Source organism: Mesocricetus auratus, unplaced genomic scaffold (genome assembly GCF_017639785.1).
Source record: "Mesocricetus auratus isolate SY011 unplaced genomic scaffold, BCM_Maur_2.0 Super-Scaffold_100010, whole genome shotgun sequence".
Taxonomy (NCBI): Eukaryota; Metazoa; Chordata; class Mammalia; order Rodentia; family Cricetidae; genus Mesocricetus; species Mesocricetus auratus.
This window is the reverse complement of record NW_024429194.1, coordinates 41404539-41425120: the sequence shown is the minus strand read 5'-3', so window position 1 is coordinate 41425120 and position 20582 is coordinate 41404539. Positions and strand designations below refer to the sequence as shown.

Genomic DNA, 20582 nt, shown 5'->3' with positions numbered 1-20582 from the left:
ATGAGGATTTAGATTTGATTCTCAGTACTGAAGAAGAAAGGGGAAAACCCCTCTCAAGCTCTATCTGACAGCCCAGGTTTTTGTCATCTTCACCATTTCAACTTGTTCACACTCTACCCACTTCTTTCGGAATTTCAGAGACAAGCCCTAGTGTTCAGAGCCAGCAGCATCATAACGACAATGTTTCTCTGTTTGCTTTTTGATAATGAAGCTAAGGTGTGTCCTGAGCTCTGTGCCATGCTAGCCCAATGTCACCTGACTTGCTGTGACCATATCTCTAACTTCTTTCTACACACTAGTCTGTCAACTTGAGGCACCTGCAGCATAAATCCAAGAGTGTGGGGTGGGAAATGCTCCTGGTTAGTGAATGTTTTCCATATGCTACAGATTTCCATGTGCTGTAGATCAAATGTTTGCATTTATACAAGTTCATGTTATGAACTTCCAACTCACAATGTGGTAATGTTTGGAAATGGTGCTTTGGGAAGGTGATTAGGTAGATATTCAATGTATAGAAGATATCATGAGGTAACATGACTATGATTGGGTTTTAGCACTCTTATAGAGAAGAGAGATGAGTTATTTCTGTGCTCATACAAGAAAAGGCCATTTGAGTACATAAACAAATCAGAAAGAACTGACTGTACTTCAACCCAAGATCAGACTTATAGACCACAGAGATATGAGAGGCAGATATTAGTGGTTTGAAAGTTAGCTGGCCCATGCTATTTCATTATAGCTGCCATAAATGACAAAGGCACTGAACTTTCACATTTGTAGACTATTCTCCTTCATGGAAGAGATGAAAATACCATCTTTGGATTGTTGTCATTTCCTTTGATTTCCCTGCACTCTCTTCTTCAAATATAAATCTAAAACTTATGCTCCTAATTTTCCTTATTTCAAATATGCCAATTTCATTTACCAGCTTAGAGATACAGTAGCAAAGTAATCAGAGCCTACATTGAAGTCGTTTGGTGAAAATCTTGAATTTTTATCTGTTACATGTAACCAACTAATTCAAGTCAAAATGTGTTCATAGAAAGCATCTTAGAGGATCAGAGGAAGGGCAAAGGGTGGTTCAGGCCAACAGTACAGAAAAAACATGGGTGTGACTTTGATATGAGTTTATAATCCATTTTCCTCTATCCTTTCACAATGACCCAACCCTTGCAGGTTGCCAGAGTTTCGATGATCACCTTTCTCCCAACCAAGATGGTGGAAAAAGCAAAAACGTGGTGAATCTGGGAGCAATCCGACAAGGCATGAAACGTTTTCAGTTTCTGCTCAACTGCTGTGAGCCAGGGACAATTCCCGATGCATCCATCTTAGCTGCTGCCTTGGACCTAGTAAGTCACAGAATTTCCCCACCCTTATTCCCATTCATGCTAGCAATGGAGGAAAGCGTGAATCCCTATTCCTAACTCTAACTCTAATAAAACCCCTGTTTAGTTTTATTAGAGTTAATATCAAAAGGGGAAGAAAGATGGTAAGGTAAGAGAAGTAAATAAAAGGTGGAAATAATAGATCTATAGGAGATAACATATGTTAACAGTGTGATCATAAGTATGTGAAAACATTCCAACTTAGGATGCCTGAGGTGGAAAATCAACCTGACATTTGTTAGCCCAATAACTGTAAAATGAAGGCAAATGCTGCTACTGAACCTTCTTCCCAGGGTTAATGAAAGAATCAAATGAGATGCTAAATAGAAGAGTCCCAACACAGTGCCTGCAATATACCAACAGTATAATAGTCTTACATTTTCATGTATTCATTCCTGGGGTTGTTTGTTTTTGAAACAGAGTCTTACTGTGTATTTCTGGCTAGCCTAGAACTCTCTATGTAGACCAAGATATCCTCAAACTGAGGGATCTGCCTTCCTCTGCCCTACCGAGTACTGGGATTAAAGTTGTGTATCGGCTACAAAATACTTGGCATGTAATACCTAAATAATTTTACAGGCATTCATTCATTGAGGTCTTCCTCTGTGCCACGCCTATAGTACTAGCAGCCACAAGATGCAAAACTTAGCTTAAGAATCAAGTTTTGTTTAACTTCCAAAGACTTTCTGTGTCTAGCCATGTAGTCTTCTAAGTGAGTGTCACAGCCTAAGGCTAATGATTGATAATCTATGGCATGCCTAGTAAATTTCCACAGGACAATCCTGGAACCAGAAAGACCAGTTTATAGCCCAGTGGTAGAGATCCAGCAAAGGATAGACTGGGGCTCAGGCCTATCTTCTGTCCCCAGAGAACCTATATTCTGTACTCTATTATGTTGATTCTTAATAAAAATGGTGTAAAGCCACTTTAAGAATTTAAGAATTTCAAAAGCTCTGACAACTCAGGTGACTTTGATCAAGGTCATATGCTAATTGGTGCTAAAACTGGGATCAGAGCAGACTCTTCTAACTCCATTCAGGACTATTATAGCAACACCATATGCTTTCTCTGTCAAGCAATTATTTAAATAAATCAAATTGAAAATATATGTATGTGCCCTATAATCAAATAAGTTATGAATACTTTTTTAATGATTGAAAAAGCTTCCGATCCTTTAGGATGTTTCTTATTGTAAGACTACACGATAAATTCATAATAGGAAAACCTGAAATATTTTCAATTTTGAGTATTCACACAACATTCATTCTCCAAACCAATGATTCTTAACATTTGGTAATATTGATTCTCTTAGATTTGGATGAAAGTCATGAAAACTTCTCCCATGAAAAGCACAGTTATAGACAAATTTTAACATGCATATCAGGAAATTAATGGATTTCCCACAGAACTGATTTATAAAAACTTAAGAACTCCAACTCAATAAATGTGTTATCCCTAGCAAGGAGACTCATCAGGAAACTGGAATTACTTCATTTATATTCATTGATGATGGAAAACCAGAAGGAACCCGTTCACGCTTGGTTCCCATGTGGAAAACTCTTAGCATTTATATTAAGATACGTGGGCCTGCAGAAACACATGGCTTGTCACAAGAGGAACACTCTGGGGGATTTGAAGAAGAATCTCACTGGAACAAATTAATGCTCGCTTCTGAATCAAGACAATTTTAATTACAATATTGATGATCAATTTGATATTTACATTTTCTAGGTGATGGAGTTTCATTTGCTGTCTTTAAAATTATTCTGTGCCTGCCTGATTTCCCATTGCTGTACCCCTTAATTTCTAAAGAAATGTGGCACAGGAGTTCCCAGCCACAAATAGATGATATTCATTTCCAGGATGTGAGTCCTACCACTGGATTGAACTAAAACATAGCAACTAGAATTTTTTTTCATGTCCCTAAATGTAAAGCTATGACTGGAGTGTTCCCAGATCACTGGATTCTCTTTTTCTCCTTTCCCTACGGAACCTCCTCTAGCAATGTTTGTTCCTCATAATCTCATGAATTCCATGGTAAATAACAGAAAAAGTAGAGTTAAGGGCATGATTAATATCTTTTTGACCCCAAGCAGAGACAAGTGTGGCAGCACACTGATGGAGTGGCATGTGTAGGATGGGGGAGGAAATACACTCTTCATCAGTAACAATGTGTACTGGGAGCAAACGTGCAGCCCTGGAACAGTGGGTGGGTGGGATTAGGAGAGCTTTTCATACCTGGGTGTCTTTTATTCTATTAAAGACCAAGCACTGTGTCCAAGTTCAGAAACCCAAATCCCAGATGTCAGAATCAGTCAAAGTTTAAAGAAGACCAAGAGTATCCATTATTAAGTGATGGCAATGACCGATTGATTTGAATACAGGCAGTGGTGATGAAGGTGATCGAGGAAAAAGAGTAGAGGCGAAGGAGGATTGGGAGATGGAGGCTGGCAGAAGGGGTAGTGGAGGTTAGTAATGTCAAGTTTCATTCTACAGACAATTTATAGAACACTTCCACATCATCTTGTTGGTTTAAGATCAAAAGGATCAAGCTATGGTGTGATCCCCAAATGTTAGCAACTCATTCCATAATTGTGAAAAAGAGGAGAACCTGAATTTGCTAGTAAATGCTGACAAGCCAGCTGAGAGAAAGGAATGTGTCAGTACATATTTGTGTTCCTGAGTTAAAGTGACATTTGGTATGACAACTGTAATTTGTCAATATAGATCTAGGTAATGAGTTCCTCAAGATTACTCTTGTGTTCACAGATTTTCCCTCTGTGTTTGTTTTTTTCCCAGTATCTAATCCAACTGATTCTTATTTTGAGTGAAGGCCTCCGTTTTATAATATTTTAATATGTCTTTGAATTCATTTGTAGTGTTAGTCATATATATGATATAGCTATGAATATGGAAACAATGATATAGAAAATATAGGTAAGTTAATAGATATTAACAGATATGCATAGGGGATGGACTTTAAGCTAGGTAGAGATAGATAACAGATGGTAGATATATACATACATGTATGCATGCATGCATGGAGGCATAGATATACAGATACATGCATAGACAAAGACAGGCATGCAGGTGCAGATATACAGATCAAGACAGAGATATCAATTCTGCTTTTTATCAAGTAGTTCAGGACAGAAGTGGAAATGTGAACTGGGTTCAGAATTATATTATAGTCGATTTTATCCTACCTCTTTTGAACTATGTTTTGCTATTGTTTTCATGTATGACTTACATTGAATTTTGTATTAAAACATAATTTTTATCTCATTGCTGAACTGATCACACAATCTAAATGTGACTTTTTTTCAAATTGGCATTTTTTTCTCCAAAATCAGAAAGTTTGTTTTTTTAAATACGCTTACCATTATCAGTACAAGCATGAAATTAAAGGTCATTGACTTAAGGCCAATGAAGCTATTACTCATAATCATTTTCTTTAGTATAAATGCATCAAGTACAACTGTAGTGTTGTTTTTTAAGGGTATGTGTACAAAAAGGATCCCTTTCACACTAAAGTTGTATGATCTACCAGCGCAAAAGAGAAAAACGCAGTCTGGGTAAACATGTGTTTACTGTGTTCACAGTCTATCCTTATTTATGTGGTAGAATTTGTAATATTATAGATGGTGACTTCTAGTTTGGGGCTAATTAATTAACATGAATACAACCGCCAATGATGTCAGTTGACTTTAGTAGCCATTTTCATGAATATTAACACCTGCCATCCATTGGGTTGTAGAACTCTCCTTCATTTGTAACTGGAGAAAATCTAATTCACATCCGTTATTTGACCTTACAAATAGGTAGAATTTAGGGGGAAAATATTAGGGTTATATCTATGACATATCTCACAAAATAGGACATTCCCAGTGGTTTTAAGATTTCTACTCTATTACCAATGGCATGCCTGTGCCTACTAGACCCACTGCTTCATTATGTTGTTTGTTTTGCTTTCTTTTTTTAACCTGATTTTGAAATTACTTGATGTGAAGGCATGCATTCCTTTCTGTTCATTGTCGGGTTTCTTCTGTTGCAGTTGGTACTACTACATTAATTTTCACTGAAGAATAGTTTATTAACTATAGCACAAGTTGTAAATTCATTTTATTTTAGCAAGGCATTTCTATTTTTTCTTTCAGAATTTTGGCACTTCTGAATGATGCTTCCATAAATGTTATTGTCACATGGGCCCTGATTCAGAATAGTTTCCTAGGTATACAAAAGAATTCAATTCTGATTATAATTTTGCATTTGATGTAAAAACCCATATTTCATAGTAATTGCAAGAAATCTGCACAGGTGCCAACTGTATAATGGAAGTTCGTACTAGCCTGTATTCTTGCTTACAATTTTGACTTGTTTTCAACATTTTTTTTAACAGTCTGGTGCCCCCAAAGTGACTAACTTTGTATTTCAACACAAGGTTTAAGATGTCCTTACATAGACTTGATGAATAATTTAGTTTGTCTCTTTGTCCTTCACCAAAGAATTATTTAGTTTTCATGGCTAATTTTATAAGATTGTAAGCAAGTAGTATGGGTGCACAGCTTGAAACCCAGCACTTGGGAGGTAGAGGCAGACAGATCTCTGTGCGCTTGAGGTCAGCCTGATCTACATAGTGAGCTTCAGGACAGCCAGAGCTATACAGTCTACCTCAAAACAAACAAACAAACAAAAAATGAATCCAACAAACCAAAAAATTATTGCAGGTAGTGCCAATACTGATTGATGTTCTGTTTTTGCAGCGAACCATCTCCTCATTTGTGGCTGGCAATCAGTAACTGAGGCTGACCCTAATCCACTCACCTTTAATATCTTCCAGCTTTTGTTGATAGTTTACAGTTTCACTAAAATGCTTCTGCCATATTCTAGTAGAGGTTCATGAAGCCTCTAAATTGTGCACTTGGCATATTATCTGTATTCTGGAAAATTCTCAGGTGATGTCTCTTTGATCCTCACATTTTCTCCTTCCTTCTGGACATTGCAGGCACATGCAGGTCTAATTTTACCCCCTGACCTTGACAACCTCTTCTATTTCATTTCTTTGTCACTCTTGATAATGTGTCCTAGAAAATGTTCAGATATCACATTCACTTCACTGTCTCTCTTTCAAGTTAGTCCCAGCCCATGGTCATTATTTAACTTAATTTATGTGTATGGGCATTTTGCCTGCATGTATATCTATGTACCATGTGCATGGTTAAGACCTGCAGAGGCTAAAACATGATGGTGGATTCTCTGGGACTGAAGTTACAGATGGTTGTGAACTGCAATTTAGGTTCTAGAATCAAGCCCAAGTCCTCTGGAAAAGTAACTAGGTCGTTTAACTGCTGAGCTGTCTCTCCAGTCCTGATCCCACCATTCTTACTAAAGGACAAGGCTGCCCATCATAGAGTATTTCCCAAGGTTTGAAGAATCCTAGATTTTTCACCACATGGAGATTACTATTGGAATCTAATGAACAGATATCAAAGATGCTGATAAACATCTTACTTATAGTATGGCATCCACAAAACAGTGATGCTTCAACCCAAATGTTGACAGTAGCGATGACATAAACAAACAAGAAAAAAACAAAAAAAAAACCATCAACTAATATGTTTTAGCATATATTTTGGATTTTAAATTTCAAGCACAGTGCTATTTTTTATTTTTAAAAGGTCAATTTAGAGCCATGGATGGCAACAGAATCATATAATCATGGCATTCAGGATACACAGTCTGGGTTACTTAATGAGACCCTTAACTCAAAACAAGCAAAAAGAGTTATCTTCACATAGAAGCATGACTCCCACCAGCTTGAGACTAGCTATTTAACCAGTGGACCAAAAACTATTAGGGCAAATATTTCTAACTCATCCCATCCCTGCCCCATGATTGTACTGTCTACTTATCTTTTGTGGTCTTCTATCTCACCATAGAAATAAAAATACAACCAAAAGTAAATTTTTTCTAGCATCATTAGGTGTTTTAAACCAAAGGAAGTTTCTCTTTCCACTCCGTCCATTATATGAAATAGAAGACATCATTTGTTTTTAAAAATACTGACGTAAAACAGGACCATGACTTGAGTAAATGTGAAAATGACTAGCCATCCAGATTATTAGCTAAACAATCATGCCGCCCCAGCCTACCCACAGCTACTGTTGAAAAGGGCAGAGGCAGCTTGTCAATTAATGAGTCTGTTATCCAGTGATCTCAGTCAGGGACATAATTCTATACCAGTAAAGTAATAAACAGTGACTCAGAAGCATATGCCCTCCGAGAGAGAGAGAGAGAGAGACAGAGAGTGAGAGAGACAGAGAGAGACAGAGACAGAGAGAGACAGAGAGACAGAGAGAGACATACAGAGAGACAGAGAGACAGGGACAGATAATTTTAACACATACTGCGACTCATAAAGCTGCTTATTCCCACTGGTTTTAAATAAACATATTTCACATTAGCATGCACTTTATATTTTATTGTAAGGCACTAAAAATTATGTGATTTCCCAAAGACCATTATAAAATATTTAGCTTTCAAAAAAATAGGTAGTTCCTGTGAAATGTTATGTCAATTTTCAGGATCTGTTGAGGCTTCTTTTCATATAACAAGCTAAGATATAGCCCCTGAGGGAAAGGAATGCATTGCAATTATACCCTCCAATTAACTGTTGTGTCCCGGTAAATATATTTCTAGGTCCCCGGGAACAAGACAGCCCAGCTGTTTGGTTTAGTATCCCAATTCTCTGCTTCACCTTCACAAAGGAAACATTCAATATGTATAACTATCATAATCCAGGCAAAATAGCAAAAATAAAAAAAGGAAAGGGCCTGGATGCATGAAGTTTTCTAGCTCTAGTTGCAGAATGTTCAAGAAATTCAGACTGTACAGTGACAATGTCATGACTTCATATGACTTTAACTAGAAAATTCTGTAGCCACCAAAGACTCTGCCTTTCATTCAAGCAGAGTAATTTTTGGAAATCATTAATAGTTCATCTATTTATTTAACCTTTGTGTTTGGAGATTCTAATTCATACAGATTAGTTTAATGTAGTTCAATTTTCCAGGTAAATTGGATCTATGAAACTAAGACACAGTGGAATAGAAACTCTGCCCAGCTGTAGTAGCTGAAAGGTCACCTGGGTAGAGAGATTAATAAGAAAAAAGATATTTTAATATACTGACTTCTGTTTCAGAAATGCCAGCAGCACATCCCTTGGCAGGCCAGTGTTGTCAACTTTTGGTTTTTAATTTTTTAATTTAAAAATATATAATTACACTTTCCCTCCCCACTTCTCCCTTTAGCCCCTCTCATGTCTCCCCGCTCCAATACCTCTCATATTTCCTATTCCCTCTCACTCACTGCCAAACTGAAAGCCTCTTTTTCTTTGAATATACATATGTTTGTATGTATGCATGTATGTATGTATGTATATACATGTACACACTATAAATTGTGCCCATTTAGTGTTGCTTTGTGTATATGATTTCAGGTCTGACCACTTGGTATTGGATAACCAATACCAAACATTTGACACCATTCTGTAAAGAGAAGCTTTTTCTTTTTCTGTAGAATCATAAGTAAAATCTCCTTTCCCAAGTAACATATTCTTATACTTAAATTTTGAAGTCAAGGTATTTTCAAAAGATGTAAGTTGGATTAATTTAGCAGCATTTATAATCAAGTGTACTTTAGTAGCAGTTCCTTCCTGAGCAAGCAAAAACTGAAAAACACAATAGCGTACAGTATCCAGACTTTCTGTGTATTTTCCATCTTTACGTGGCTTATTTATTTATATATTATTACTCTATTTCTTTTACTTTTATTTCTTTTTTTTCTGAGACAGGGTTTCTCTTTGGAAATCCACCTGCTTCTGCCTTTGCAGCAAATCTTACTCTGCCTCCCGAGTAAAGGTGTGCGCCACCAACGCCTGGCTTTTCTATTTATATACCACTTTGTCGTTTCATTTTCTCTCTCAATCTCACGTATGTAAAGAGATCCTGTTTCAAAAAACTGAAGAGGGAATATGCCTACTTGATGATTTAGAAACTGACATAATTCACAACATCTTGAGTATACAATTCCCAAGCCTGCCTCCCATCTATCAGGATCATGAGGTTTTTTATAAAAGGCTACCCAGTGAATGAGTGTGTGCTACAATTCCTTTATTCAATCAGTAATAGTTCTCAGTGATACTAGATTTTATAGCATGTTCCAGATCCATTAAATAATAATAACATAAATTGCATTTCCAAACTTTAAACTATGAAAGCCAATACCTATATGCTGGTAACATCTGGGATTTATCACTAAATTTTTAACAGTAGAGAATTGAAATTTCTGTTCTTCTAAAAACACTTATACCTCTTCATGTGCATTTCATCCATCGATCGCTCATTCTTTCATGAGCCCATAGTTAGGAGTGGTGAAAGGACTCGACCCCATACAACTAGTTGGGTTTTACCTTTAATCCTGTAAAATTCAGAGTTCTGTCCCTTGTTACTAAGCATTGAGTTCACATTGTTTTATAATGAGAATCTGTCACAGTTTGATAGGCAAAAGATAAATTTGCAGTGCTGGCCTTGCCTTCCTGCCTGGCATTCATTTCTGGACACGGATTCTCAGCCCTTTTCAGATGCAGACGAGCATATCAGGCATACTTAGTAAACACCTATACAGGAAGAGTCGGTACTCAGACTTTGTGAAATGGCACCATAGTGTTCATGCCTTTGATTCAGACTCCTGGTATCAAAGAATGGACTATCCCTATGGCTGTTTCCATGTCTTGGTCTCTGTACAGGCTTTCATCATTTGTCACTCGTGTATTAATAACAGATTCTTAACATGGTATCCATCTAGCATTTTGTCTATTGTCTATATGAACTTTCTGTCTCCTGTCAATGAGGTTTGAAAATTAAGCTCCTCTGTAAATACAGTTCTTAACTAGAATTTTTATGATGCATTACTGTAATTTTTATCTTTTAAAAACATTTTTAAATTAAGTGTATAGAATTCTTAATACCTGCATTTAAGGCTTAGACATGAGAGTTCTGATTTACTTTAATCTTCTAAAGAAGCATTTTAAAAAAGACTTATCAGTGAGGATAGTGGCCAGAATTTTATAGGTGGAGATTTGCCAGGTGGAGAAGGAATGTGAAGGCTGCAGGTCATGGGAACATCATTTCTAGAAAGATATAAGATCTCATATTAAGGAAAGACCTAGTTTGATTCACTTAAAGTGTACAGTACTTGATATGGGAATAGACGGAGAGGTGAACCAAGTCACAAAGGTTGGACATCATTTTTCATTATGTAGGATGGTAATAAGTTTTAAATGGTAGAATGAATGTGATACGTACTGATTGAATTTTATTCTGAAATACATTCTGCCTCCATTCCCAAAATTCTTTTTTTGGTAAGATCTTTGAATATAAATCAAGGCAATGTAAATACACGGAGAAAATAGCATAGTTGTGAGCACGGAAGAAAGTCACATTGGTTATTGCATTTTTGCCTTCAGAGTCCAAGATTATGTAGAAACATGTTGGTTTCTTTTGGGTTTTTTTCTGTTTTTTTTTTTTTTTTTTGAGACAGGGTTTCTCTGTATTGTTTTGGGGACTGTCCTGGCACTTGCTCTGTAGACCAGGCTGGCCTCGAACTCACGGAGATCTGCCTGCCTCTGCCTTCCAAGTGCTGGGATTAAAGGTTGCTTTTTTAAGACTCTTGAAATAAGATTATTATTTCTTGATCATAGCGTTGTTATATATTATACTTTGTAAAAAGTCAACTGTGACATAAACTCTATACATTAATGTTTATTCTAGCATTATGGATTGAAATGTTTTGAACTTGGTTGCTTAAAATGCTGAAAAAAAATTCAACCTGAATATCTGTTATCACTGACAGCCTAGAGACACTGAGTGACCCAGAGGTGGTGGTGGCATTGTGACATCTTTAAAAAATGGCACAATGTGTCCATAAAGACCTGAGTGGCATGCGCTACAACCTGGGGTCATGGCATCATCTGGGCCTGAGCTGCACCCTGGGCCACGTCTGGGTCCCACGGCCCTGCCACAGCTAGGGTCTGCACTGATGTCCGTGGCTCCTGTTACTACAGAAGACAATGAGGATAGGGCTGCACAGAGTTGGTCACACCCCTCACTGATGCAGCACTAGTGAGAACTTGTCCTGCCCCTCACCAGCTGCAGCACTCTGGAAAACAGGCCCTGCCCCCGACCTGGGCAGCACAGCAGAGCTGACCCCATTGGCAGGGTGCAGTGATCTGGACGATGTAGCCCTATTATCTGTCACAAGATGCCCTCCCTGCCTGTGGCGGGTGGGAAGCTGGTCCTGAGGTCACGAGAATGGGAGAGCTGGTGCTGCCCCTCACCAATTGTAGCGCATGGGAGAGTGGGTCTGCCTGCCTGCTGCACTGGGTGATCTAGCCAAGAGAGCTTACCCAGGTGGTGAGGAGGAGAAAAAAAAACTGGTGGGCTGACCAACCTAGATATCACCCAGATCCAGAGCCAAGGCTATGAATTAGCCTGCCCCAATATCCACCTCATCTATGAACATCTGGACCCTACCTGCAGACCCAAAGTTGCAGGATCTCCAAGGCATGGGGCAACAGAGCAAAATATCCAAGAAGAGTCCCAGTGAGGGCCCAGCATCAGTAGTGCAGCAGAAGCCAGAGGCCTGGAACCAGACCAATGAACTTACAAGTAAAGCTGGATGGACTGAAGGGTATACTCCCTGACTGCCACACTGCATTTCCACACTGAGACTTCTTTTGGTTGTTTTGTTTTCCTTTGCTTTGCTTTTGGTTTTAGTTTGTTCATTTATTTGTTTGGGGTTTTGTTTGGTTTTGGTTTTTCTTTTAAATTTTATTTTATTTGGGGACAGAGGTTGCAAGGTCAGAAGGCAGATAGGAAGGGGAGGGGAGAGGAATGGGATCGGGATTGCATGATGTGAAATCCACAAAAAATAAAAAGTTTTTAAAAAATTGACACAAATAAAAATACAAGGTAACACTTCTTATTTTTTCCCATGACCTACTAATGACCTTCTCCTCTCCCTCCTAGTCCTCCCCTTCCTCCTCTTTCTCTTCATCTTCCTTATCCCCTTCTTTTTCTTCTCCTCCTCAAGCATCTTTCCCACCCTTTTGCCTCGTTGCATATGCTTGTTAACTTTGAAAAGGTTCAGTAGAGTATCTCATGTTTCCAGGTTATGGGTATCAAACCTATCATCTTTATTTTTAAAACAACATCCTTGCATGACAAGAGGGAGTCCTGCTTTTTTCATTTTCCTGAAAGAAAAAACAAAATAAAACATTCTTTCTCATTGTCCACTAAATAATTTCTTCTTTTCTCTAATATTTTCAACTAAAATGATATTTATTATGAAATTTTCTGTTTCTCATTTATCAATTAAATAATTTTCTCTTTTCTCTAATGTTTTCAACTAAAATAATCCTTACTAAGCAGAATTTTGTCTGTTATGCAGGAAAAAGATAATTCAACAAAATCTTCCTCTTCTTTTTTCTAATACTCAAAGTGTGCAAAAACAAACAAATAAACAAACAAGTTCACCTCCTGAAACATGTGAATGGTCTTAGCATACCAGTATAGGGCCAATATAACAACATCTTTGAATGAAGTAAGACTCATTCTAGACTTAGAGTATTTGCTTATACATGTTAAAATTTTTACTACTTTTTGAAGTTCCTTATTTAAAAGTCTTTGAAAGGTCACACATACCTTCAAGTCCTAGTTGCCCTATTCTGGTTTATTACAATTTCATTTTATTGTGTTTTATTATTATTATAGAGATGCCTATTTGCATTCTAATGAGAAAGAGAAAGAAAGGGTGTGGGCTTGGGTAAGTGGGGAATTGGGGAAGATCTGCATCGAGTTTGGAGAGAAGAAATCACAAGCTGAATAATTTATATGAAACGGATCTATTTTCAATAATATATATGTAGTGAAAGCCTATGATAATTGAGAGCTGAGAAGGTGGAGGTAGCATGGGCCCTCTTACGATACCTAAGCCCTTCATGTATACAGCGCCTTTGAGATTTTCAGATTTTCCACTACTGTGCCTGAGAAATGTGACCAAGCTAAATCAAAACACCCTGGCTGATGTCTACCGGAGAACACAGACCTTCCAATTGAAGCTGATTTAAAGAAATAGTTCATTAATCCCACATTGTTCTTTCCTTAACCCTTCTCAGGAAGCTCCTGTGGTGGCCAGAGCAGCTCTGTTCCTGGAATGTGCCCGTTTTGTTCACCGGTGCAACAGGGGCAACTGGCCAGAGTGGATGAAAGGGCACCATGTGAACATCACCAAGAAAGGCCTTTCCCGGGGCAGGTCTCCCATCGTGGGCAACAAGCGGAACCAAAAGCTGCAGTGGAACGCTGCCAAGCTCTTCTACCAGTGGGGAGATGTGAGCTTTTGTCTTTCTTCTGTAAAACTCGGGGCATTTGAATGAAATGAAGCTTCTCTTAGTGAATTTGTTTCAGAGACAGTTTATTATCTGTTATATTGCAGGTACCCAATGAATAGTTTGGGGGGAAGTAATCATTTAATTTCCCCCCAACAAATGTATAAGACTAATATCACTGCTTGGTTTTATAGTTAAGGACACTGAGGTTTATACAGGGCAAGTAACTTGGCAGATTGCATATCTATTCAGCATTTCATCTCCCATGTTGGATTTTTTCCTCTTTTTAAAATTTTAAAATTTTTATTCTTTGGCAAGTTAATGTATATGTATACTGGTTTACACATTTTTACCTCTTACCCATTATCATCTCTCAACACTCTCTTCCTCCTGAAGCCCTTCCCCGCAAGAAGCCCCTGCTGTTTTGATTATTTTTCTTCACTTGCATTTTCTTTACCTGTGGTTACTTTCTTGATCATGAGCATGAGGGATGCTCTTTACCAGAATATGGGCTACTTAGCACCAGCTACACCACTGAAGAAATGATATCTCTCCCAGTACCGATTTACCACCATAGTACCTTCCCTTTAATTTCCTAATAGAGTTTTTCTACCCATAACGTGCCATCTTATGTATACAGGCACATGTATGAATAAGCGAATAACTAAGAAATGAATGACTCTACTTTAAGAATTCTAATAAAATGGACCCTTATAATGCCAACTTCCTCGTTCTAAGAAGGGAAATGTGAACAATAAAAAGAAATTCAAGAAGACTATGTTTTTTTCTGCTAATTTTAAGCAGAAAGAAACACAAGCACATGTAAAAGGTTCAGTATCCTGATGTGACTGCTGTAATTAAAGGGTTCAGTACCCTGATGCTACTGCTGCAATTTCCTCAGTGACTCAGACTTCAAGAATCACCTTTGTGATCAAATCATTGCTATGGTTATAAATGAAGATAACATTAAAGAGGACATAAGAATATATTTGGAGACTTCTTGCAAGAATTCATACATTATAAACACATTCACCAGACATGAATGGTGTCTCTCTGAGAAAAGGTACCTCCAGGCATTGTTTCAATATAGTGAAAAAGACCTATCATATAATACCAATTCCACTTGAGTCTTCAATTGTATGATAATTTACATGTTTTATAGAATATGTCCCCAAGATGATCCATCTTTTTGCCTTCCTGACTTTAGAAGACAGGGGGGCAAAATGTGTGAGGCCTGAATTGATCTTTATCCCATCCAATAATCTGCAAAATAGAGATGTATCACTAGTAGTTTTGAAAGCCTGAAATATAAACAGACTTATTTAATAAGAATAGCTATTTAGCTTAATTAAATGTAGTGAGATTAATAATTTGCCATTAAAAGATAAAACTGCATTTAACCTCAACAATGTGTGGGCCACCATTTTAAAATCTTCAAATGGTAATTCTTATACTATAGTTGTATTAATGTTATTCCAACTCTAATATTTCTTCATGTTTTATTAACTAACTATAATTAAAATATGACTGATTTATTTTCATCTTATTTTAATTGAGACAGTCTGCAACAGAAACATATTCTATCACAAAACTCACAGAGCTGCCCTACACATCACTGTTCCCCCAGGACTACAAAAATCTTCCATGCCAGAAAGCCTCAAGCTCACTGCTACACAGCTATTAGAATTTGGATACCACTTTCATCTTCTATGTATGTGTGTCAGAACCTCTGTGAGATTAAGGGTAACTCCCTTGCCAGAGTTAGATGAAATTGGGGTCTTAGAAAATGAGCAATGAGATTTGAGGTCATCAAGATAGATAATCAAGTCAGGTTTCAGTATTTAGCTTTATTTTCACCATAAAGCAATTTAAAAACCCGTTTTAGTAACAACATTCATTTTTCTCCAGTCTTCTGGTGCTGAAATACACACACACACACACACAGTTGTTGTTCCTAAAAGTTTGAGCAGTTTTGAAGGCTCTCAGTTGATGTGAATTTGGAAACAAAAGTGCATTTTCAAAAAAAAAAAAACAAAAACAAAAGCTGGCTAGTTACTTTACCGTACAGGAACACGAACCACTTTTAAACTCTCTACCTCATTTGAGAAGTGTTCCCCTCCCTGACCTCACCTCTTTCCTCCCTGTATAGTCATTGCTTGAGATCTCTTATAATTCCTCCTGTGTGATTTTCTTCAGGGTCTCAACTCCTGTGTGTCCAATGCTTGCTGTGTGACAACAGCGCAGATCACCCTGTCCAGAGCACTTTTGTGATCCCAGGTCTGCGCTGCCAACTTCATTGGGGAGGCATTTATTTTCTCTATATGCTCACACTTAGTTTGACCAAATTAAACCCTTCTTCCTAAATACACACTGATTTGCCATCATATCTGAGCCTTCAGCTCATGCTGGTGGTAGCACCAGCGTTTGAGACGTCCACCCTCTAGCACAATCCCAATCCCTTTCTCTTCTAAACAGAGTCTCCTAGGCTAGACCTTCCTTACTTCAGACTTAGATGATCACTTTGGCTTTGTCTCATCCTCCCAGCCACACCCTCTAATGAATTTTGCATACTGCTAGATTGTTTCACCTCCTTAGGTCATAATCTTTTCAAAACAGTGTTCAAACTGGTCTCCCTGCCTCCAGCCTTGTCCTCTCTGATTCATTCTATAAACTACTGGCTGTTTGGCTAGGAGAAAATGGTTTTAGTGTCCACTCTTTTTCTTCAGTTACAGTCCACATTTTTCAGGTTGGTATCATTGCCTGACTTTTGCTTAAATCATTTCTAAGATTAGGGGTGATGAAGTTCAATTAGTTCATACACACAAAGCATATTTATTTTAAGCCTTCATACTATAAGTTTACTTTGTAAATTTATATAGCTAGATATATTAATGTATATTATATATTTTAATTATATAATACATTTTCATATTTGATGTTATATTTTATATATAATTAATAATATATAAAATTATACATTTATAAAAGCAGCAGACTTCTATAGATTTTAAAGCCAAGCTTCATGTCTTTTCACTACCTTCCTGAGCAGGTAGGACAATAGCCTTCAAATGACTTGTTAGGCTACCCAGTCCTACCCAATCCTGAGGTACCTTCCAGCCTTCCTGAATATTTTCCTAAAAAAAAAAAGAAAGAAAGAAAAAGAAAAGAAAAGTTTTTCGTAAGTTATGTCCTGGTGAGTCCCTCCCAAATCACAGAAACTCCTACTCTCCGTTTTCAATCAGCTGACAGACACAGCAGACTCTTTGGGTCTGTGGCAATGAGATTCCTAGCTCTTGGAACTCAGAATGGTGATTGTCTTCTGAACTAGTCAGTGTGTCATTTCAACACGTCCTCACCTCCCCAGGAGACCCCAAGGGTAATAAGGAAAAGGACAGGATGCGACAAGTTCAGATTCTGTCCTCAGCTTCAGCTTAGTCTCTTAGCCTCTGTTCACGAGTGATCTTTCTGTAACTGCATTCATAATTCATCGGGACACATGTACAAAAGGGTCCCAGTGCACTTTAACAGCTTATGAAGGTTCGTGTTTCATTTACTAGCTTACAGTTCACTTCACTTTATAAATATTTCATGAATGGAGGTAGAAAGGAATTACATCTCCTTAAGGCATTCCTCCAGCCTTAGATGAGATGTAAAACCTTAAATTGTTATTTAGATATTAGTGTTATCTTAGGTAAGTTCAGGGTTTGGCAGTTTTTTATAAACTGTGGTAGGTTTAATTTAAGTTATTCCATCACAATATCCCAAAAGGAGCAATAAATAATAATTTTAAAAAAAAACTTCCTTTGAGGTTTGCCATTCAGCTGGCTATGTCCACTCCAAGCATTTTTTTTAATTTAAGTTAGAAATAAGCTTGTTTCACATGTCAATCCCAGCTCCCTCTCCCTCCCCTTCTCCCCCACCCTCCTCACCAGGTCTCCCAGTCCCCCACCAAATCTCCACTCTGATCCTCAGGGAGGGTGAGGCCCTCCATGGTGGGTCTCCAGTGACTGTCATTTCATGACACTCTGAACTCTTAGTGCCTCATCCTCAGAACAAACTTTTTTAGGGTGCTACTTACGATTTTATTTGTTTAAAACTTCTGAAGTTAGCAAGTAAAATGGGTGTGTGTGTGAAATCTTTTGATGGTACTTTCTTGTCAGGACTTTTGCTTCCTGGTTTATAGTTTGTCATTTAATTCCAGGTCTTGTGAAGACCTTTTTATTTCCAGAAGTTTAACATATTCAAAACAGTCCTGCTTGGGGTTGGGGATTTAGCTCAGTGGTAGTGCTTGCTTGCCTAGCAAGCTGGGGAGTGGGGGGGGAGGGGTGGACTAAGAAACAATCAAACAATCGTGCTTTTATTGAAAGCATCCTGGATGCACTTGGCACATCTGTTCATGAGCACAGGTTGGTTTCCAGTAGCGAGTCTAATCCTTTGCATGCCTAGAACTTTGTAACTTTGCTGAACATTTTGTAAGTATGATTCAGGGAGAAGAGGGTGAGATGGAGTTTGTTTTTAATTACTGCACAGAGCACAACTGTCAGCACCCAGTCATGGTTCATTTTAGCTTTATCCTTGAGACTCCTTCCTACAGCTGTGATCTTTCATTACTGCATGGTCTACATAGTTTGGATACAAAAGGAACTGGGTAGAGAGAGTGTATTTACCTCTTATGGAAAATTCCTTTTGATAAACTGTGGAACAATGTGTCATGATTTAGAAGAGCAGATAACAAGTATCTGATTCTGTGTATGCCAAGTTAAGAACCAATATTGTCAGTGTGCCAAGTTATTTTTAAAAATCCTGTTTCTAATGTGTTTTTAGAAGTTCTATCAGAAGAGCAGTTAACATTTCTTACTAACTTACAAAATATCATGGGAGGGGGAGAGCGCCATAAAAACCAGTAAGTGCATACATAATGGCATTATAAATAAAATCACAGGAATAGAATTCTTGCCAACCTCCAAACTCATTAGCATGGCACTGACATTCTTGTAAGATAGCATAATCAGAAGAACTCAGAGGAGTGATGCTTTCTTGTTTTTACACTGCCCTAAAACACTCTGTTAAAAATAGCTACATACAGGATGGGGAGGTTGCTCAGTGTGTGAGTGCTTGCTTTGCAAGCATGATGAACTGAGTTTAACTCCCCAGTACCCACATAAAAGGTCTAGTTGACCATCCCTACTATGTGGAATAGACAGAGGCTAAGAGATTAAGCTGAAGCCGAGGACAGAATCTGAACATAACGCATAAGTGACTTGCGAACACCAGCCTAGCTCAAGATTCACTGAGAAAGCCCGTCTCTAAGGATTAGGGTGAGGAATCATAAAACAGAACACCCAGTATCTCTCTCTGGACTACACATTTGCACAAATGCACATGCCTGCACGCTGAACGTGCATTTATACATTTATGGGGGTGGGGAGGAGGGTACGGCACTGCTTGCTTGCGTCAGACCTACAATACAAATGAACTTAGAATAAAGATGGACATTTGGTTCATAAAAATGTTGTATATGCATGCAAAAGTGTCCATTCCATTTTTTCCTAATCTTCGGAACAAACGACTCAGGAGGCAACACCGTTCCTGCCTTCTCCAGATTCCTTATTGACCAAGACGCCAATGGCAACACATGGAATAGTGAGGAGGGTTGTGTGGGAAGTCCTGCCCATTCTTTGGCTGACTGTGGGATGTTTTAGAGTCTGTCATCTGTCATCCTTCATGGTGTTCCATGCTTTCCTTTTCCACTCTAGGCAATTGGCATCCGATTGAACGAGCTGTGCCATGGAGAGAGTGAGAGCCCTGCTAACCTGCTCGGCCTTATTTATGATGAGGAGACTAAGAGAAGGCTGCGAAAGGAGGATGAGGAGGAAGACTTTTTAGATGACAGTAAGGAGACCCCCTTTACTACGAGAGCCCCTGCTTGTAAGAAACTCTGCTTTAGGAGCACTGAATACTTCTTTCCTCTCTCATACTCTCTCCACTTTCCTACATCTCCCACAGACATTCCCTTCTCCCCATGTGGATGTGAAGCATGTTCATAAAGTCAGAAATAGGAAGGGCGGGAGGGAGGGAGAGTGGGAGGGAGGGAGGGAGGGAGGGAGGGAGGGAGGGAGGGAGGGAGGGAGGGAGGGAGGGAGGGAGGGAGGGAGGGCTCAAAAGTCAGGAGAGAAGGTAGCCGGCTGAAGCACTATGGCAGTGTGGAAGAGATGTTACCTTTTAGCCTCTGACTCTTGCTGTTACAGATCCGTGCTAAGCCTCTGAGAGAGAAAACAGTTGTGAAAAACATTGCTTTCTCAGAAGGCTTTTCTCTTCTTTGAGTTTTCTTCAGGTTTTATGTTGGTACTGCTTTGGGGGGGGGGATCATTGCAAAATTGAACAAGAAATGCTCTCCAGGGGCAGGGGTGCTGAGGAGCTGGTTCAGTAGGTAAACTGCTTATCAAACAAGCATGAGGACTTGAATTTAGATCCTCAAAAGCCCTATTAAAGAGCCAGACACAGTTATGGGAGCCTGTAACTTTGGTACTGGGGAGACACAAGACAGGGAAGTCTGTAGAACTCATTGGCCAGTCAGGCTAGCTGAATGGGTGAACTGATTCATTGAAAGAGCCAGTCTGAGAATGAAATTTTATAGGTGGAAAGCGTTTAGAGAAAGACACTTGACATCAACCCCCGGCCTCCACATTCATGCACATACATGTATATCCACGTCCACATGTGCACATACCTATACTAGCAAGTATGTAAAC

General features: G+C 38.5%; 1 protein-coding gene across 5 annotated transcripts in view; it reads left to right on the top strand.

Moving 5' to 3' along the window:
- Unc80 (unc-80 homolog, NALCN channel complex subunit) overlaps nt 1-20582 on the top strand; it is a 174854-nt gene that overhangs the window by 59110 nt on the left and 95162 nt on the right. For 4 of the 5 annotated variants that reach the window (XM_040753403.1, XM_040753401.1, XM_040753400.1 and 1 more), the window contains exons 22-24: nt 1177-1349; nt 13621-13833; nt 19587-19722. In XM_040753403.1, coding sequence (XP_040609337.1) covers nt 1177-1349; nt 13621-13833; nt 19587-19722 — 522 coding nt within the window. Of the gene's footprint in view, nt 1-1176; nt 1350-13620; nt 13834-19586; nt 19759-20582 lie in introns of all 5 variants that reach the window. The other variant, XM_040753399.1, reaches the window with a different exon arrangement.